The following is a 20876-nucleotide window of genomic DNA, read 5'->3' on the forward strand; positions in this document are numbered from 1 at the left end:
CGATTACAGTTCCTAAAACCCTCTGCCCGGCTCCTGCGCCCCCTTTCTTTTTATTATTCTTCGGTGTCCCTGATAACAAAGGTGTTCCAGCTCTAAGGGAAAGGGGAGCGAAAGCAGCTGGAACACTATGAACTTGTATTGTCTATGTGAGTGTGTGTGTGTGTGTGGGGGGGGGGGGGGGGGTGTAATTAACATACATATGTGAAAGCAAAGCACACTAAGCAAGTTGGCCTAATGTTAAAAATCAAACACATGAATACTAAAATGCATTATTATTCTTACAATATCAGATCAGACATGCGGGTAATTTTATACCCATATGTTATGCTTTCATAACATATTAAACATGAAGGCAAGACCAAATGCTTTTTTTAATTAAAAAAAGTGATTAGCAGAAAAAAACAAAAAACATGAACTTTACATTAGTTATTGTTTTGTTATTATTGCTATCACATTGTTGAACAGTGTGGAATTGATGGAAGCATAATTAAAACATTCAAAAACCAATGTTTCAATTAAGGTCAAAATCTAGGCCAATCTTCTATTTTGGATTCATAGTTTTGTATCAATCAAGAAAAAAACAAAAAAATCAATCATAACCAACTCCCCTTGCCAGTTATGAACCTCACCAAACGTGTCACTGTAAATGGTGCTGAAAAGTTCTGTGAGAACTCTTTTGTCCTTAACGCTCGCTATATTACTTTGTATATTAACACTATCTACCAAACGACAGCATATGCTCAGCATAACTATTTAATTAATGCCAGGAAGACGAGACACTGCCGTGGAGCCATTTCTGCAAGATGCGGAAGGTCTAATCCGTCCAAAATATTCTTTATATTCCCTGAGCCACACCCACGCAGGAGGGTATCGCTCTGCCTCCTAGCCCATGTGACGATGTCTGTCTCGACCGGAGTTCCCTACCCCCGCTTTTGACTGATTCCAACTAGAGATAGGAAAGGTCAGAGCTACACGATGGCCTAGCGCAAGTCACCATCCAGTGACAAAGAGGCCTAATCTAACAGTGTTTATGACTGCTTCTTGCCGACTGTTGTTCTTTTAATAGTCCTTTCTTTTCCTCAAGAAATGTAAAGTGTCTGTACTTGAAAGTGTTTCGTAAATAACATTAAATTACATGTGTGCCTGCGCATAGATTTGCATTTTCTACATCTTTTTAGAATTTGTAGCTAAAACGGCATGTTGAATTTTGGTGAAAATCCACACATTGATTATCCATCCATCCATCCATTATCTGTACCGCTTCTCCTCACAAGGGTCGCGGGGCGTGCTGGAGCCTATCCCAGCTGTCTTTGGGCAGTAGGCGGGGGACACCCTGAACTGGTTGCCAGCCAATCGCAGGGCACACAGAGACAAACATCCGCACTCACAATCACACCTAGGGGCAATTTAGAGTATCCAATCAACTTACCATGCATGTTTTTGGAATGTGGGAGGAAACCGGAGTGCCCGGAGAAAACCCACGCAGGCACGGGGAGAACATGCAAACTCCGCACAGGGAGGCCGGAGCCGGGATCGAACCCACGACCTCTGAACTGTGAGGTGGACGTGCTAACCAGTCGACCACCGTGCCGCCCCACACTGATTATATCTTAGCATATTAAATGTACAGTATTATTGCTATAACCACAATTATTACTATTATTTAGGCCAAAGCCCCTTTTTTATGCTTTTGTTTATCAATTTGAGATTCTCAAATGAAAAGTGCATTATAAATAATAATCATCATTATCAATATCGCAAATGAAACGTCAAATCACAAGATTCTGATGATCTGTTGAGATCACATTTTTATAAAGATGATTTGATGTTGGTCTGGAAGCGGCTGATTCGGAAAGGTGAAAGGTCATAGGAGGGCACTTCTCCTAGGCTAAGCTCGCACAGCAGCTTGCCAATGACGGGGCCAAACTTGAAGCCATGACCTGGAGAAGAGAGTACACTGGAATTAGCAAAAAAGTTCCGTGCATTGTCGCTATCCTGTGAAAAACCCTTATGTCCGTTTCTTTATTTAATTTTTTATTTTTATGTGAATGGGGTTTCTGTGTTACAGATATCCCATAACGGGGAAAATTTTAAAAATACAAAATTGGACATGCGTGTTTTTCACAGAAGAGCAACGATATGTAACCTACACTATTAGTCACACCTCTGCAGTCAAATGTGATCCCACAGCTAGAGCTACCAAAAAGTGTACTAAAAAGACAATAACATTCATTATTGACCCTTGACAGTGGTATCACATTGCAGCATATTTTGGTTACCTTGTTTGATAGTTGTTGTTTGGTTACCTTAACGAGAGACGGACAATCCTTCTATTTGGATAGTTTTAGATTGTCCAAAATAAATGTGCAGTACTGTGCAAAAACGTCTGTTCCATTCACCACCATTCCTGTGTATGGTAAATGTTTGTAATTTTTAGAATTGGTTGGATGCTTTATTTTTATTTCATTTAATCCAAGAAGAGTTTTGTTAAGTTTTCAGTTGAATTCTTTTTCTCCTTTTCATTTATTTGTTGACATTGATAACATTTGTAGGGTTTCCCCTAGAGCTATGTAAGCCTGGAAAGCCACCAGGCTTTTCTTGTATATCCGTCGCTCTACTGCCCTGACCATGTGTGGAACTGGGAACACGGTGTAGACAGCGAGCTAAACAATTTTCTAATAAAGACACAAAAGAGGAGAATCCAACTTCACGTTTTTATGGAAGTCTTTTTTGTGAAACTGTGAACAATACAGAGAAGGACAAAGAAAACAAGTGGATGAGTAAACAGATCTAAATATATAGATGCAAACATAGACCTGTACACTGGACAGTTATTGGATGAAATGATAATTCAAGATACATTCAACTACAACAAAGATAACACAAAGTACAATGGTCTGAATGGTAATCAACTTAAATGTAGCAAAGAAGTCTGTAAAATAAGAATGTCCATGGAACTAATGATTTAATTGTATTTGTACTCACAGATTGTGCCAAATAATGAGCTAAATCAAGGAGGATGCATATGGATGAAATTAAACACTTCGTCACTGACGTGTGGCTATTCAAAATGGCTTCTGTGTTAAAAATAGGTGCTTCAACCACTTTCACCACTAGGGGTAACTGAGGTTACATCTATTGTAATGTCTGGGGCCAGAATATGTCGCATTTAAAAAACAACAACAAATGAAACTATCATTTGTCGTGATAGTTTCTGGGTAAATATAACATCTGGAAAAATGTGTTATCGGGACACTACCAATAAATATAAATACAGTACAGTGTCGAAATCGAAACATCTATTCTGAAGCCGGTCGGCTTAGCTACCACCAGGCTTAGCAAATTTCATGGGGGAAACCCTGCTTAAGGTACTCTATTTGATAATACTGTGTGGATTGTGCTAACATAAGTTAAATATAGCCTACATTTCATTTCATAATTTTCTGAATAATGTAGATGACGGGTACTCCCTCTTTTTTTTTTTCCTCCTTAAGGGGAAAGTCTTCCCTAACAATTTTTTCAAGAATATGTCTATGCAAACCCACTAGTTGAAACAAGGCACTCTGATAAATATTGTGTTTGTGGAATAGGAGTTAATCCACCCGTTTTTAGCCCTCTCCGGGGGCGGCCATTTTGTCACTTCTGTCGACTGAAAATGACATCAAAGTTGCTCATGGCTCAGGTAACGACCAATCACGGCTCAGCTTCAGAAAACAGATCAGCCGTGACTGGTCGTTACCTGAGCAGTTGTGATGTCATTTTCAGTCGGCAGAAGTGACAAAATGGTCGGCCCCTGAGATAGCTGAAAAGGGGTGGATTTTGCTGCTTAACTCATATTCCACAAGCACAATATTAATCAGAATGCCTTGTCTCAGCTAGTGGGCCTGCACAGAACATATTCTGGAAAAAAAGTCTGTTTGGGTTGACTTCTCCTTTAAGCATCTGCCTCCTTGTCACATGTCTGCATGTGCCTGGTGTCAGCTATTCAAAGAAACCACCCATATTATGAAAACTAACAGGTGGCTATTATTCTAAACAGGCAACTTGGACTGAATACCAAATGAAGTCATTTGTCTTTATGTTTAAAGATGCCAGACACACAGTGTTTCTGAGGCCTGCGAGGAAAACCGGAAATGAGCAGAGAAATGCAATAGAATGCCATTTGCCAGAGGTCTCCGTGCCGCTGTGGAAGTTGCCTGAATGCCTGGCTTTGAAGTCCAAACAGCACCGCGGCGGCAGTTAGCCAAGTTGTGCATCTTCATCTCATCAGGGAGAAGAGTGTACAACCCTCGCAAGCACAAAGTACTTGCTTTAAAGCACCTGTGTCAGGCTTTGCTGACAAAGTTAGGAGGGAGGATGCCTGCCATCAGTTTCTTTTGTTATTATGCAATGTTGGGAAATCTCATTTTCAACGTGAACGTGAACTAAAATGTTCAGTTCACAAATTGTTGAATGAACTTGTTCAGTTCATTGTTTGTATTAAAAAAAACTGAACTAAGTTCATCATTCCAAAAAGCAACTAGTTTATAGTTATTTTTTTTCTTTTTTCACAATACGTTAAAATGAGTCATTACGGAAAATACTGGCATTTCCCCATTGTTGCCACTCATTCATTCCACGCGAGTAGTCTTTAATGTGCAAGCACAAATATAACCTAAGGCTGAGGCTGAAGTCGGAAATGAGCTGTCACACACTGACGAAACCCCGCCCCCCTCTTCTCTTCAGGCCTGCGTAAAACACACACACCTGCGGAAAAACCCCCCACTGAAACAGCCAGATAGCGTTCAGGTAGCACTCTAATCACAAACCTCTCTGTGTGAGACAAAATACAGTAATTCCCCACCTCCTTCCACTTTGATAGCGCAAGCCACATAGTTAACCCACTTCGCCTTCACTTACCAAAACTGCACATTCATAAATAGAAGACAATGAGGTGACACACTGATTTCACTCAGTGCACTTACAGGATCTGTTTGTGCAAGCGACTCTGCCTCTTCCTCAAGCCAAAAACGTGATTAGGGACTGCATCTGAGCATTCACACAAACTCCTTGAGCATTCCTTGGACCAATAAATGTTAAATGTTGCATAATGTTATTACTAATTACTGTAAAAGTGTTGAGATGCCTCACTTGTTGGATAATGATACTCAAGAAGGACTTTGAGGACTTTACCTATGCCAGTAAATATGAGAATTTTCTCAAATGCTCTTTAGATTAGTTGATGCTAGACATTAATATTCAAAGTCTTGGTGGGAAATATTCATAGGCTAATTTAAGCTGTCAGTCAGATCATTAACAGATTTAAAAAGTAGGTCAAAGTGGCCTATATTACATAACTCACATTTTGTCAAACAAAATGAGTTTGAGATTGGTCGTTACCAGAGCCTTGAGCAACTGTGATGTAATTTTCAGTCGATAGAAGTGACAAAATGGCCGCACACTGAGATCGCTAAAAACGATTTTACTGCTCAACTCATATTCAAACAAACGCAATGTCAATCAGCATGCCGTGTTTAGACTAGTGGAGGCACATAGAACATATTATTGTCAAGAACATTTTTTGGTTGACTTCATCTTTATATAGAGCGTAAATATAAAGCACTCAGCCTTCCCCTTTTCAATGGACAATAACATCTTATTAAAAGTTCAAGATCTCCGGTTCGGGCGCCGCGCGAGTGGCAGCCCGCTACAGTAGCTCCGGCTCACCGGTGAGCCTTTTCGTGTGTTTTTGTTCCTTACTATTATTCTACCTCATACCTTTTTCATATAGTTGATAGTCGTAAACTTGCAGAGCAATGGACACCCAAACTGCGGTATTCTTGCTGCTGCTGGTGGCTATTTTTTGCGCGATCGTGTCCGGCGACTTGGCTCGGAGCCGCGCCCCCATTGTTTACAGCCGGAATCAGCTGTTAGCACTCTGTGCAAACCCTGCGCCGGTTCCCGGGGCGAGACCCGATATCCCCCGTGAGCTGAGGAGGAAGAGACGGGGATCTCGTGCGGGGGTTAAACGCCGGGAAAGGAGGAGACGATACCATCCCGTCCTCCCGTCTGTTATCATGGGGCATGTTAGATCTCTCCCCAACAAGATGGACGAGCTAGCGGCGCTTACCCGGCATGAGAGGGACTTCCGGGAGGATAGCCTGATGCTATTCACGGAGTCGTGGCTAACAGCGCTAACGCCGAACGCGGTCGTAGAATTGGACGGCTTCCAAATCATACGCGCGGACAGGACGCTGGAGAGTGGAAAGAGGAAAGTGAGGAGGGCTGGCTGTGTTTGTGAACGATAGACGGTGTAATCCTGGGCACATCACGATTAAGGAGCAGCTTTGCAGCAGGGATATTGAGATGCTAGCTGTTGGCATGAGGCCATTCTACATCCCGCGAGAGTTTAGTCATGTGACTCGCAGTGACCGTCTACGTCCCACCAGCTGCGACACAGCCTGTGATGTCTTGACTGCAGCAGTGAGCAGGCTACAAACACAGCACCCAAATGCCCTGACACTCATCTCTGGTGACTTCAATCATGCCTCCCCTTCCTCCTCTCTGCCTTCATTCACACAGTATGTCATCTGCCACACCAGAGACAATAAAACACTGGACCTTTTCTATGCCAACACCAAGGAGGCATACACATCACTGCCCCTCCCCCCGCTGGGCAAAGCTGATCACAACCTGGTGGCTCTCCAGTCTGTGTACAAACCTCTGGTCCGCAGGCAGCCAGCTGTGACCCGCACGGTTCAGAGATGGTCTGGAGAGGCCGAGGAGGCCTTAAAGGGCTGCTTCAGCACAACTGTGTGGGAAGTATTCAGTGATGCTTACGGGGAAGACATTAGTAGTCTAACGGACACTGTTGCAGACTATATAAATTTCTGCATGGAGAACACCATACCCACCAGGACAGTAAGATGTTTCTCCAACAACAAACCCTGGATCACACCAGACATAAAGCTCTCGTGAAGGAGAAGAGGAGGGCTTTTGCGTCAGGCAACATAGAGGAGCGGAAGACTGTGCAGCGCCAGCTGAGGAGGAGGATCAGAGAGGGGAAAAGGTCCTGCTGGAAGAGGACGGAGGAGCAGCTGCTGCAGAATAATGCCAGGGGAGTCTGGAGGGGCCTGAAGACCATCTCAGGCCACGGACAACCCAACCGGACTGGGGGGACCTGCAGTGGGCAAATGACCTGAACCTCTTTTTCAATAGGTTCGATCAGATGCCTGCCCCCACTCAGTCTCTCCTGCTGCAGCCTCCACCTACTCCTCCTGCTGGGTGTGTCACCCCCTCCCCCCTTTTCTCCACAGTCTCCAGCTCCCAGCTACACCAGATAGCCACCACTCCCTCCTGCCCAGCCTTGGCCTTCACAACATCTCAGGTGAAGAACCAGCTGAAGAAGATGAAGGCGAGGAAGGCAGCGGGTCCAGATGGCATCAGCCCCCAGCTCCTCAAATCCTGCACGGACCAGCTGTGTGGAATTGTCCAGCACATGTTCAACCTGAGCCTGAAGCTGGGCAGGGTCCCCCAGCTATGGAAAACATCCTGCCTGGTCCCGGTGTCAAAGACCCCCCACCCGAAGGAGCTCAACAGCTTCAGACCAGTGGCGCTGACGTCTCACCCGATGAAGACCCTGGAGAGACTGGTCCTTGTCCACCTGCGCCCCTTGGTGAGCTCCTCAATGGACCCACTCCAGTTCGCATATCAGCCTGGCATCGGTGTGGATGATGCCATCATCTACCTCCTCCACACTTCACTCTCCCACCTGGAGAAGGCGGGGAGCACTGTGAGGATCATGTTCTCTGATTTCTCCAGTTCTTTCAACACCATCCAGCCCACCCTACTGGGAGACAAGCTGGAGCGGGCGGGGGTGGCCCACCACCTCACCACATGGATCCAGGACTACCTCACAAACCGGCCACAGTATGTGAGGACACAGGACTATGTGTCTGATGTGCTCCTCTGTAGCACGGGGGCCCCACAGGGAACTGTCTTGGCTCCCTTCCTGTTCACCCTCTACACCTCGGACTTCAACTACAACACCCCTACCTGTCGTCTGCAGAAGTTCTCTGACGACTCTGCGATTGTCGGCCTCATCACAGGCGGAGATGATCGGGAGTACAGAGAACTTACTCAGGGTTTTGTGGACTGGTGCCAGCAGAACCGCCTCCTGATCAATGCGGGGAAATCCAAAGAAATGGTGGTGGATTTCGGTAGGCGCCAGCACTCTTCACCTGCACCAGTGAATATCCGGGGAACAGATGTTGAGAGAGTCTCAACTTACAAGTACCTGGGTGTTCATCTGAACAATAAACTGGACTGGAGCGACAACACAGATGCCCTCTATAGGAAGAGTCAGAGCAGACTCTTCCTACTCAGGAGACTGAGGTCTTTTGGGGTTCAGGGGACACTCCTCAGGAACTTTTATGACTCGTTGGTTGCATCGGGCATCTTCCAGGGAGTGGTCACCTGGGCAGGCGGCGTCTCGGCCCGGGACAAGAAGCGGCTGGACAAACTGGTCAGGAGGGCCGGCTCTGTCCTGGGCTGCTCCCTGGACTCTGTGGACTCGGTGGGGGACAGGAGGATGTTGGCCAAGCTGTCATCAATGCTGGACAACCCGGACCACCCCCTCCAGGGCACCCTAACAGCACTCCACAGCTCCTTCAGTGACTGTTACACCCTCGCTGTGCAAAGGAGAGATTCCGCCGTTCCTTCTTGCCTGCTGCTGTCAGACTCTTTAACAAGAACATTGTGTACTCCCTACAAACTGGCGGACATTAGTGCAATTGTGCAGTCCTGCACCTGAGCTCTTATCGAGCAATACCCAACATAACAATATCTAACTATATTACATAGTAAATTTTTGTTATATAATATTATTATTATGAAAACCTGATGTGCGAGAGGGGAAAACGGGCAGATTTGGAATCAGTGCGTAAAATGCATCCACAAAAGTTTACTTGCATCTCTGATTACGAATGTTAGTAAATATGTGTTGACCAGTGTTATTATAGAATTGTGCCACTTGCGTGATTACATTGCTGTTGCCATTGTTTTTGTTTGTTGAATTAATTGAACATAGATAACAGAACAAAACATTAAGAGGATTTGAGAGAAAAACAATCAAACAAAAGAAAAAAATGAATGTTTATCATTGAGCACAGTCACATGTTCAAAAGGAGTAGGAAGATTAGATGAGACAAAACTAGGACAATTTGGCAACTCACGTCATCTCAAAGCTTACAGATAATGAACAAAAAAAAGCATAGTGTACTTGCGGCTACGTTGTTGCATTGTTGTTTAATTTCATGTTGAGTAGTGCTGTATTGTACCTGAGAATCCTGCGCCAATTATAATATTGCCATATGCAGGGTGGCGGTCCAGCACAAAATGACGGTCAGGTGTTAGCTGGGAAAATGAAAGACGAAAAGTCAGCAGTATTACAATCATGAGGGAGAGGATAGTGTAAGGATTAATTTGCTTCAACCATTAACCATTGTGATTCCATAACTTCTACATTCCTCAAGCGATTCAAACATCAAAATATGCCATTTATTTTTACCACATTCCCCAAATATCCACTTTTCCCACAATTCCACATGAACACACAAGTGAATAAGACATTCATTCAACAAAAAAAGTTTCACATCTTCTCAACTTCAAATCATTCAGCTCACTCAGAATGTCATGTTATAAAATGGAAATGGTAATCAAATTGTATTGTCATCATTGCACATGTCGCACGTACAGAGTAACGAAAATTCACTTTACAGTTTCAACCCATCCAAGAAACATGAAAAGACAGTGACACCAAACAGGGGGAGACAGAAACGGGCACTTTACCTAAAACTCCTGTATGTATGCTGACAAGGTAGTCTGTCATAATGTTCACTTCTTTTTATATGCATGCACTGCATTTTGCCTCACCGCGACTCTTCGTATTATGTCTGTCCACTTGACGCGTTTGAGGCAGTTACGGTAACTGCTCATATTATTACTACAGTATTATTCTGGGTATACAGTATGTAAGTGTTTTGTTGTATGCTGGTCAATGTGACCTGCTGCAAGCCAAATCTCCCTCCAAATCTCCCAGTTGCACATGTCACAGGAGAAGGAGCGGGGAGAGTGGTACAGGCAAGAGCATCTGGTCAGCATAACATTCAGGAGATAATGAAATGAAAATGAAAATATTTCTCATATTCCCCAAATTCACGTAGTTTTCATTGTCACATATTTTCCATGGTCTAATTCCCAAATTCACATTTGACATTTGACCTTCTGCTTTCACATTTCTCGACCGATTCACACTATCCCGACTTGAAGTTCATCTTATTCAGAATATATTGGGAACTATTTATCACATTACCCAAATTCCCACATTTTCACAATAAAAGGCCCAAATTAAGAGATATTTTAAATATTTACCTCTTCCGTCCACATTCAAAATATTCTAACACCAGACTCAGCATCGCAATCATCTTTATCGGCCAAGTTTGTTCAAAACACATACACGCAGAATTTTTCTCCGGGTATGAGTCCACATATACGTCAACAAAGACCCTCGACTGTGGAGCAACTGAAGTTGCGCATAAAGCAAGAATGTGAAAGAATTCCACCTCCAAAGTTTCAACAATGGGTGTCCTTGGTTCCCAACGCTCATTGAGTGCTGTTAAAAGGAACGGTGATGTGGTAAACATGCCACTGTCCCAGCTCTTTTGGAAGGAGTAGCCGCTGTCAAATTCAAAATGAGTGTATACTGTATTTGGGGAAAAAATTGAATAAATAGTTAATGAGTTGTATCTGAAATATTTTTTCTTTATAGTGTATTCAAATGAATATGGGTTGAAATGAATATGAATATATAGTGATATCCAATTCATAAGACGTGAAATTGTAATGGATGGCTCTGTCAAATACAAGAGGGCATCATCCGCATACAAGGACATCTTATGTACTTCCTCACCTATTGTTATACCTCTTATATCCTCATCATCTCTGATAAGTTGAGCGAGTGGTTCGATACAAATAGCGAAGAGCAAGGATGACAATGGACACCCCTGTCGACATCCACGCTCCAGATTAAACCTTGCGGCCGTTTCAATCCAATTTATAAATTTAGGACCAAATTTAAATTTTCTTAACATATGCATTAAATATTTCCATGATACTCTGTCAAATGCCTTATGGGCATCCAATAACAACACTGTTGTCGTAATTTTACTCTATTTTTGGTATGATAACACATTAAGTAACCTCCTCAAATTGTTACCGTAATGTCTCCCTTTAATAAATCCAGTCTGATCGGGGTCAATAATCTCAGTTATTGTATTGTTTAACCGTCGTGCCAAAATGGCTGTCAAAATACGAACGTCCCCATTCAGCATTGACAAAGGTCTGTATGAACCACAGTTAGTAGGATCCTTGCCATCTTTGTGTAGTACAACTATTGCAGCTTCTGACCAAGATGGCGCCATTGTTTTTGTTTCCAGTGAATAATGGTAAGCGTTCAATAGTAGGGGAGTTATTTCTTTTTGAAAACACTTGTAGAATTCATTTATAAATCCATCTGGTCCTGTGCATTTATTATTTTAAAGGATGAGATCGTCCGTATGATTTCCCACTCCTGGATTGGTACATCCAGAGCCATGGCAGCAGTTTCAGATAACTCTCATCAAAAATGCGCTATTTAAGAGTCATCGGAAAGAGGTATCAGTGTTTTGATAGAGCGATTTATAAAAATTCAGTTTTAATAAATGTAACAAAAGACGGGTCGTTAAGGAGTGAGGCATTTAATCTCCATTGCTTTAGAGTTGTTGTCAGGCCTATATCCCACCGGAGCATGACTGAGGCATGATCTGAAATGGTGATGGGCATAATACTTATCTCTTCCACTCGATACAAAAAGCTCACGATATTGTAAAAAAAACAACAAAAAAAGCTCATATAAAAAATTTTTTAAAAATCACAATATTCAGTTTTTTTGTACATAGCAACAGCATTTACAAAGAAATGTTTGGCCAGTTATGCGCTCCAATTGGTTCAGCTCAGCAGCACAAAGTATCATGTAGTTTACAATGCTGTGTTCGGCTGAAGCTGGCCGATGGAGATGTTGAAAAATATTTGCTGGTACGACTGATTTATGAGAGCTTTTATTGGTTAGAACATAGTTTTGTGAGCAATAATCTATTTAATTGTGGGTTTGTGTACGGTTTTCTTTAGAACACGAAATTACTAACACAAAGAATTGAAAAAATATAGCTACTGACCGTATACATGCAGCTCTCAACCACAGCGGGCTCAGGGATCAAGCCCGGAAAACTGCGGGCAATGTAGCGTCGGAGGATGTCAATATCAGCCCCGTCTGTCTGCTTGTCTCTTTGGTCCGGGTCAGTCGCACTGCCGTTATGGTAGCAAATCTATACCCACATAAAAACAGTACATTTCTATGACACCTATAGTTATTATGATTATCAACATGTAATGGTTATAGAGAACAGTAATGTACACCCACTGACCACAATAAAGTGGCCACTGGCACAATCAGTAAAGAGGTGTGTTTCATCTTTTCACTTAGTAATGTACTACAGCTCAAGGATCACTAAAATGTAACAAGCATTTTGTAACATTGAACGAACCCTAACAAAAAAAAAAAAAAAAAAAAAACATTCGCTACGGGCACACACACTTACAAACCTTCAGTGAGATAGGGCCTTAAGAGTCCAACCCTCTGGGACTTACGGTTTGGTGGACGGAGAAATGGCAGCCTAGAAAACGTGCTCCAAAATTAAAGATTGAATTTGCCCACGACGACTTGAATAAGTGGTAAAAGTAAGTTAGAGTGGAAGTCAACCACAAACAATAATAATCAGAATGCCCTGTTTCAACTAGTGGGCCTGCATAGAACATATTCTTGAAAAAAATGTTTGGGTTGACTTCGTCTTTAAAGTCACAGTGGAGGTATTGGGCAGCGAGAATGCAGAAAGCGAAGAATAAAAAACATACGGATGGAGTTTTTAGAGGACGCAGTTAGCCCCGGTATCTTTATTAGCAACATGGCGAAGAGTGAGGATGCGCGTGTACACGAACGGACAAGTGAAAAAGCGGACAATGGCCTTATTCTGAAGGAATTGAGAATCTTCAGAAAAGACAACAACCAGCAACTGAATGTAATCCGGGAAGAAATGGTGAAAATGAACACAAGAATTGGCAGGCGGAAAAGAGGGTAGAGGCCGCCGACGTTTGGCTACAAAGAGTGGAGGAAGTTGTGATGGAACTTTTACAATTGCAAGTACACCTAGATGGCAAGCTGACAGACCTCGAGAGTCGTTCCAGATGGGAGAACATACGGATCCACAGTGTAAAAGAGGGAGATGAGGAGAATTTGCCATCAATGGTGGACTACGTGGAGTGATTGTTGCGGGAAGGTTTGAGCTCCCGGAGGGATTTGGACTGCGCATTGAAGGAGCTCAGCGCGCATTAATGCCAAAGCCACCCGGAGCCGCATTGCCAAGGTCTAGTGTCTAGTGTGTAAAGTGTCGAGCTACAGAATGAAAGAAGAGTTGCTGAAATTGGCATGGCAAAAACTGAGCTTCCGACTGGACGGGAAAAGAATAAACTTGGATCATGACAAGGCGCCTGACGTATTAAAGCGATGCAGGAAATATGTCGAGACGAAGAAAGTCCTTAAGGCAAACAATACCAGGTTCCAAACTCCATTCCCGACCAAGTGGAGACCTCTACCCAGATGGAACCATGTTGTATAATTGGGCAGAAGATTCTACAGAGGACATGACAAAGAGAGAGGGCTTCCTGGGCAAGTCATCCAACACGCGGATTCTGTGCTGGAGAAGTACAACACTTCATCTGGCGCACCAGTGGAGGATCAAGCAACCGCCAAAGAGAGAGAAGGAAGAAGAAGTTCTCAGACGACAGGACACAGAGACAGTAAAGGAGATAATATTGAACAAAGGCCAAAATTGTATTATTATGTATTACTTATTACTAAGAGCGATGGTAGCTGCGTTCTTGTGCAGCTGTTGGGATGTTACCAATGGTTTAGTTGGCCATTATCATTTTGGAACCAAGTATGCAGGTGACTACCGGTAATATAGCCACTTACAATGTAAACTGTCTTATTAAACTTAAAAAGAGAACCAAGATATTGACAATATTGAAGAGAGACAAAACAGAATTGGCATTTTTGACAGAAACGCACCTCTCAGAGGCAGAACATGGAAAAATAAAACAACTGGGCTTCACATCATATAATGCAGGGCAGAGATGGGCTTTCGATATTAATATCTGGCAAAATTAGCTTTATGCCACTGTTTATAAAGAACGACACAAGGGGGGAGATTGGATGATTGATTACATTCTTGAATGTTTATGCTTCTCCGAATTTGGAATGGGCCTTTCATGAACAGTTGGTGGATTTGATTATATCAGAGGCACAGGGGATTGTTGTATGTGTGTGTGTGTGGGGGGGGTTCTTAATGTAAGTTTGAACCCAAAAATGTATACCTCTAAAGGTGACAAATGCCAGCCGAGACTGATAAACAAAAACTGAATTTGGTAATGAAAGATATTGGTATAATGGATATTTGGGGGGAACTGAATCCTTCAACGAGGGATTATACTTAGCGGTACTATTCTAATGCACACAGAGCCTATTTGAGGCTTGATTACCTTTTTACTTTTGGCAAAGATTTGAATAGGGTGGTTGAATGTGACATTGGTGTCATGGACCTTTGGAACCACAGTCTAATCTGTTTGAAAATAAATTTAGAGCAAGGCCGGAGAGAGACCTTGTGGAGGCTAAACATCCATATACTGAACCAAATGAAGGATCAAATTAAGATGGACATTGTTGAATATTTAGAACATATATCCAATATTGCGGGATGCATGTAAGGCAGTACTCAGAGGCAATTAAAAGGATATTGGACTTACTTAAAGAAGAGGGGGCAAGAGGAGTAGGATGGGTTACAAAAGGAACTTAGGATATTAGAACCATATCACAAAGGTACGAATGATCCCACGATTCCGGAACGAATCATTGAAAAAAAAAAAAAAATAGAGTTCTATCAAAAAGACAAACAAAACAAATTGATTTTCACGAAGCAAAGATAATATGTAAATGATTAGCTCATGTACTGAAAAAAGCAAGAGAACACAATTCACAGAATAAAACAATAACATGTCTCAAAAGTTGTTATGCATGCTGAAACAGCACTATTCATGTTTGACTTGTATCCTGGTGTATTTTGCTATAAAAATGCAATATGGCATCATCAAGTATTGCCATAATTGAAATAGCACTCTTACCCATGTCAGGATGCATATTGTTCCTTTAAGAAAAAGAACAAAAATTACGAAGGCAGTTGCTGGCTCCATAGAGAAGGTGCAACCATAATATTTGTCAATTGTGTGTTTGTGAAGTCCTTTGAGACTCTTCTGTGACTAGGGGCTATAAAAATAAATTTCATTTAACTTGACATGGCCTGCGGATCGCACTTTACCAAGGTCTGGTACATATTTTATGTTAGTTTTGCATGCTGAGACACACAGTACCTTCATCAATCCAGGGTATTCGTTGGAAGGCAATCCGTAAATATGGTCTCTAGATTCCTGTCCTTCAGTCAACAAGAAGCACGGAAAGCGTTTCTTCACATGGTATGAATCAGGAATGTTCTCTTTCCAATAGCACACATTGATTCTCACCACCTAGAGTAACACAAACAGGCCTAAAATCAGTGTGCCATTTTGTCAACATAGTAAATTCGCAATCTTTGAGAAATATTTTTGAGGGGCTGCAGTTTTACTGGATATCAACGATGACTTGTTTATTTATTAAATGCATTGTTTAGCTCTTGGGCCGGGCAAAAAAGTCATATCACAATATATTGCGATAGACGTGATCAATATCAATAAAACATATCTGTGAAAAACACTTTCACAAAACATATTTTCCGGACTATAAGCTGCACCTTTATATTAGCCGCAAAAGAAAATGTAAAAAACATATGACGCACCTATCTATGTTGAAAAATTAGATATTTACTGCATTTAGAGAACGATTTTGAACTGTAAATGTACATGTATGTACCTGAAAAGATTCTTTCCTAACAGTGCCTTTTAACACGTCATAAACTTTGCTGATTAAAACGGAACAGAATGAGAAAATAAACAGTACTTCATTTGCTCGCTGCTACTCCAGTTTGTCAGCTAATGGCCTCCTTTTATTGTTCTACTACAGACTTCATACCACCTAATGAAATAACGTAGCGCTTAGCGCCCTCGCCTGTTGAACTCCTTCATCTGCAGTCACATCCTGTTAATGGCAAATTATAGACCCATCTCAAACCTTCCCTTCTTATCCCAGATTGCAGAGAAAGTTTTTTTTTTTTTTTTTTATCAACTCAGCAAATTATTGAACTCAAACTGTCTTTTTAATAAATTCCAATCAGGATCCGGCCTCATCACAGCACAGAAACAGCTCTTATTAAAGTACTAAATGAAATAAGATTGAACACTGACGCAGGGAAGGTGTCCTTACTCGTCTTATTTGATCTCAGTGCAGCATTGATACAATTGATCATAACATACTGTTGAACAGGTTGGAAATTTGGGCGGGATTAAATGGAACGGTCCTAAATGGTTTAGGTCTTACTTAGAGGCCAGGAGTTACTTTGTGACCATTGAAAGTTTTGAGTTTTGATGGCCATGGCACGTGGGGTTCCTCAAGGGTCAGTCCTTAGGCCCCTTCTGTTCAGTCTGTGTATGTTACCTTTGGGTCAAATGCTTCAGAACACCAATGTTGGCTATCACAACAATTATGCAGACGACACACAGCTCTCTCTCTCTCTATATATATATATATTATATATATAATATATATATATATATATATATATATATATATATATATATATATACATATACATATATATACATATACATATATACACAAAAATATACTAACCACTTCTGCATCATGCTGCAAAGATAGATAGATTTTAGACATATTTTAATATCCTGAATACGTAACGCCGGTCGGTACATGTAGGCATGGGCCGATATTAGATTCTGACTGTATGATAACTGTGATTAAAAATATTGCGGTGTCACAGTGTCAAAATTACAGCTCTAGAATGTGCTTTTTTGAAATATTTCGGTAAATAAAAACATTGTATTCCACTGAACACAATCCATTTTATTTTTAAACTGTTTTAATTCATCAGTTTTAATTCTTCTTAGTAAGTCACAAGTCCCATCATTGGTGAGCTATTTTTTTTCTAGCAGACCCATGTGATACTCATGTTGTCCTTGGGGCGCACTTGTGTCTACCGGCACGATGTTTTTGTTTGTTTGCTTTTACGCAATACAAATTAAATCAGCAGAGCAAAACGGCATCAGTCTAAGTATGCTGGAGTTTGCACAGTGTGTAAAACTCTTTCGTCTCCCTCACCTCACACTCCTGACTCTGTGGGTGTAACTACTCACCCCTACCTAGCGGCCTGCCTCTCATTAACTTCAAAAAGACGGATCTTTTACATCAATAATTCTCATCTATAAAAGCAGTCAATCATATTCCAGTGGGACATGCCCATCTGAAAAGTCCCCTCAAAAAAGAAAAAAAGGTCATTACCAGTTACAGTTTTAGCGATTATTGAAACCTTGATGTTGTAAAACCACGGTAAACCATCAAATCAGTAATCGGCCCTGCCTTGGCACATACACAAAATGTTATGAACTACAGTGGGCTGGTCTGACCCATGAAATTCCAGGGGCGAAAACCATGTTGCTTGTCGTTAGTTAATCACATGAAAATTCGTATTATTACCTCTAGAGGAAGATGTAGATCAACATGGGCCAGCAATTTACTAGTCCAAGGCCCAGCGGTGATCACAAGTCCCTTGGCTTGATAAACACCTACAGATGTTGACACTGTCACAATCGGGCCAGGCTTGATGTCTGTTACCTTCTCTTGGTCTTTAATTACACCACCCAACTTCTGAAACTGCTCCTGGTTGACAAAAACAGAATAATTCACACCTCCTGTATAATTGGCTATAATTTTGGGGGTTATTGGTTGACATTTTTATGGTTCATCTATGGATGAAAGAATTTACAGTCGCCTCCCCCTGTATACTCGCAGTTTGGCACCCGCAGATTTTATACAATTTAAAAAAAAGATTCTGTTCCCCCGCATTTTCCCATTTTTCATGGAAAATATTGAATGTTTTATCAGCATTTTTGAAGATTTTCCAATGCTCCAAGTGCGACAAGAACTTTTTGTTTGAGTATTGCTGGAAGTAATATCTTACAATCAAGTGATATTATGAACTGCCCTATTTGCTAAATGATGTCAACATATGTATTATGGTCCTGAAATTTGTAACGCGTTACCAGTGTCAGTAACTGTAATAATATTACAAAACAAATCGGAGTAGCAAGTTACATTACGTCGTTACTGCCTAAATGTAATGTATTACTGTACTGCATTACTTTTGTAACGCGTTACCCCCAACACTGGTTGTAAATACATTTTGCAATACATATGTAAAGTTCTGCTGGAACACAAACTACACAACTGTGTTCCCCCTGTTCATTTGGTAGAGCGGTTGTGTACGATAACTGAATGCTTTGTAAAGCGTTATGGGCACGACATGGTGTAAATAAATGAATAATTGCATTCCATTTACCTTTGTATTGTATTAGCAGTGAGAAAATGTTGGGCATTCCATCCTCCATCCGTCCATCCACAAAATGGCCGTCTGTCCGGGACGGAGGATGAGAAGTTTTTTAAAAAGGACGGACTAAGCAAGGACGGAAGTAGGTTTTCGTCCGTCCCTCTATTCCTCCGTAACGGGGTCAAGTACCAACTGAACGTGTTGCATTGGGTTCTTTTAAAAAGCAAGACCACTGTTCTCTTCTGCAATACAGGGCCGCCTTCATTAATTGCCTGCACAACGATTTTCATGTGCTTCCCAGCAGTCACATTGCACAGGCATGGACTGCCCTCTAGTGGTTCAACACATGTAATACCATGGATAATGCCACAGGAGTTAGAACGCCATTTCACTGACTGACAAACACGCACAGCCTGTCCTGTAATCCGGGATAGCAATTTTGTTTTGTTTACTAACTGTTAATATTTAGTACCTTATCCCTGCATGCGAAGTATTTCCTTGTGTAGGGCATCTTTAGACCGTAAAAATCTTTACCAGCGCCAACGTCCATTTAAAGTGCAAGTGGAAGTTTTTGTGTCCTCTTAAAAATTTTTTTTATAAAAACCGAAAACGTCTTGCATTAAAACACAAACGTTTCGCAATAAAACGGAAGTATTGCGTTATTATTCAATCTTAAATATGCTATCTTGGTTAAACAGTTGTAAACAATTCAATCCACTCACGATACGCCCAGCTGATTAGCCAGCTAATGATTTTCAAATAATGTTTCTGAGTGCATGGATGTTTTTTTTTGTTTTTTTTGGGGGGGGAGACAGGACGGACGGGGTCAGACGACGATTATTTTTATTTATATATTTAATAAGGACGGAGGGACGAGGACATAAGGGTACCCAGGTCGCGGATGGAGGACGGACGAGAAAAAAACAGTAAAGTACCCTCTGGATAAAACACAATATGAAGTTTGACCACAGCTACTACAGACATCTTGAATTAGATATTATTCGTTTTACTCTTGATTTACCTGTGCAACCTTGAGTGCCCGATCTGCGTACAAGACTCCAGCAGTGGTGTCGACGAAAGCGCCATCCCCATTAGCCAGGATGACATTAGGAATGTGCTGATTGAAGCTCTCAGGGGTAAGGACCACCATAGGAATCTTGTTCTTCTCCAAGGTGGCCTTAAAGTCAAGGTAGCTTTGACTGTTCTCTGGTCCCATCACCAGAAGTCCTGTTCTTCTGAAGGGGAATGTGCAATGCAGATTGATGAGACTACTCAGGATGTAACATTGCCCAGTGTCAATAAATGTCAAAATACAGTCTCATACTAGCGATACTTAAATTATACACAACTTGTCAGCAATGTAACAAAAACAGGGTTTTCGTCGGTGTCATTCCTGTTGAGCCGATAACATTACATTAACGTTTCAATACCAGTGGAATAGATTGTGAAATAAAATCAGTAATCAGCATGATAAAGATGGCTGACTTGCCTTTTGCCTGCAGTATTTTTGAAAACCTGCTCTGGCATCTGAGACATAAAGGACAGATTACCCCAGAAGGAGATGTTAGGCAATCAGAAAACTTTGAGTCTCTCCCTGTGTGCGTCCTTTGTGTTTATGCATGTATGGCGGGGTACACAAATGACACGGGTGTGTCTTTAGATTCATAAACATGAATAAAGTGTGGCCTTCCAGACATAATGCTTGATTTGTCATTTGGAGGTGCATACGTTAGACTAGTGGTACCCAGAGGTAGGTAGAGTAGCCAAAAATTGTACTCAAGTAAAAGTACTGTTACTTCAGAATAATATGACTCAAGCAGAAGTAAAAAGTAGTCATCCAAATAATTACTTGAATAAAAGTAAAAAAAGTACTTGGTGAAAAAACCCATATATATCCCAAGACCCGGACTGGGGGGGACCTGCAGTGGGCAAATGAGCTGAACCTCTTTTTCAATAGGTTCGATCAGATGCCTGCCCCCACTCAGTCTCTCCTGCTGCAGCCCCCACCTACTCCTCCTGCTGGGCGTGTCACCGTCTCCCCCCTTTTCTCCACAGTCTCCAGCTCCCAGCTACACTAGACAGCCACCACTCCCTCCTGCCCTGCCTTGGCCTTCACAACATCTCAGGTGAAGAACCAGCTGAAGAAGATGAAGGCGACCAGCTGTGTGGAATTGTCCAGCACATGTTCAACCTGAGCCT

The 20876-nt window shown here is 41.9% G+C and overlaps 1 protein-coding gene across 2 annotated transcripts in view; it reads right to left on the reverse strand.

Annotated features, from left to right (window-relative positions):
• Nucleotides 1–352: 352 nt before the first annotated feature.
• pipox (pipecolic acid oxidase) overlaps nucleotides 353–20876 on the reverse strand; it is a 30417-nt gene continuing 9893 nt past the window's right edge. Inside the window, exons 3-8 of one of the 2 annotated variants that reach the window (XM_086036577.1) lie at nucleotides 19699–19909; nucleotides 17828–18010; nucleotides 15556–15708; nucleotides 12252–12401; nucleotides 9318–9393; nucleotides 353–1940 (exon numbers count right to left, since the gene is read on the reverse strand). In XM_086036577.1, the coding sequence (XP_085892703.1) occupies nucleotides 1810–1940; nucleotides 9318–9393; nucleotides 12252–12401; nucleotides 15556–15708; nucleotides 17828–18010; nucleotides 19699–19909 (904 nt within the window). In that variant the 3' untranslated portion in view covers nucleotides 353–1809. Of the gene's footprint in view, nucleotides 1941–9317; nucleotides 9394–12251; nucleotides 12402–15555; nucleotides 15709–17827; nucleotides 18011–19698; nucleotides 19913–20876 lie in introns of both variants that reach the window. The other variant, XM_086036575.1, reaches the window with a different exon arrangement.

This window comes from Filicampus tigris, chromosome 7, assembly GCF_054856515.1.
Source record: "Filicampus tigris isolate MCC_2025a chromosome 7, RoL_Ftig_1.0, whole genome shotgun sequence".
Taxonomy (NCBI): domain Eukaryota; kingdom Metazoa; phylum Chordata; class Actinopteri; order Syngnathiformes; family Syngnathidae; genus Filicampus; species Filicampus tigris.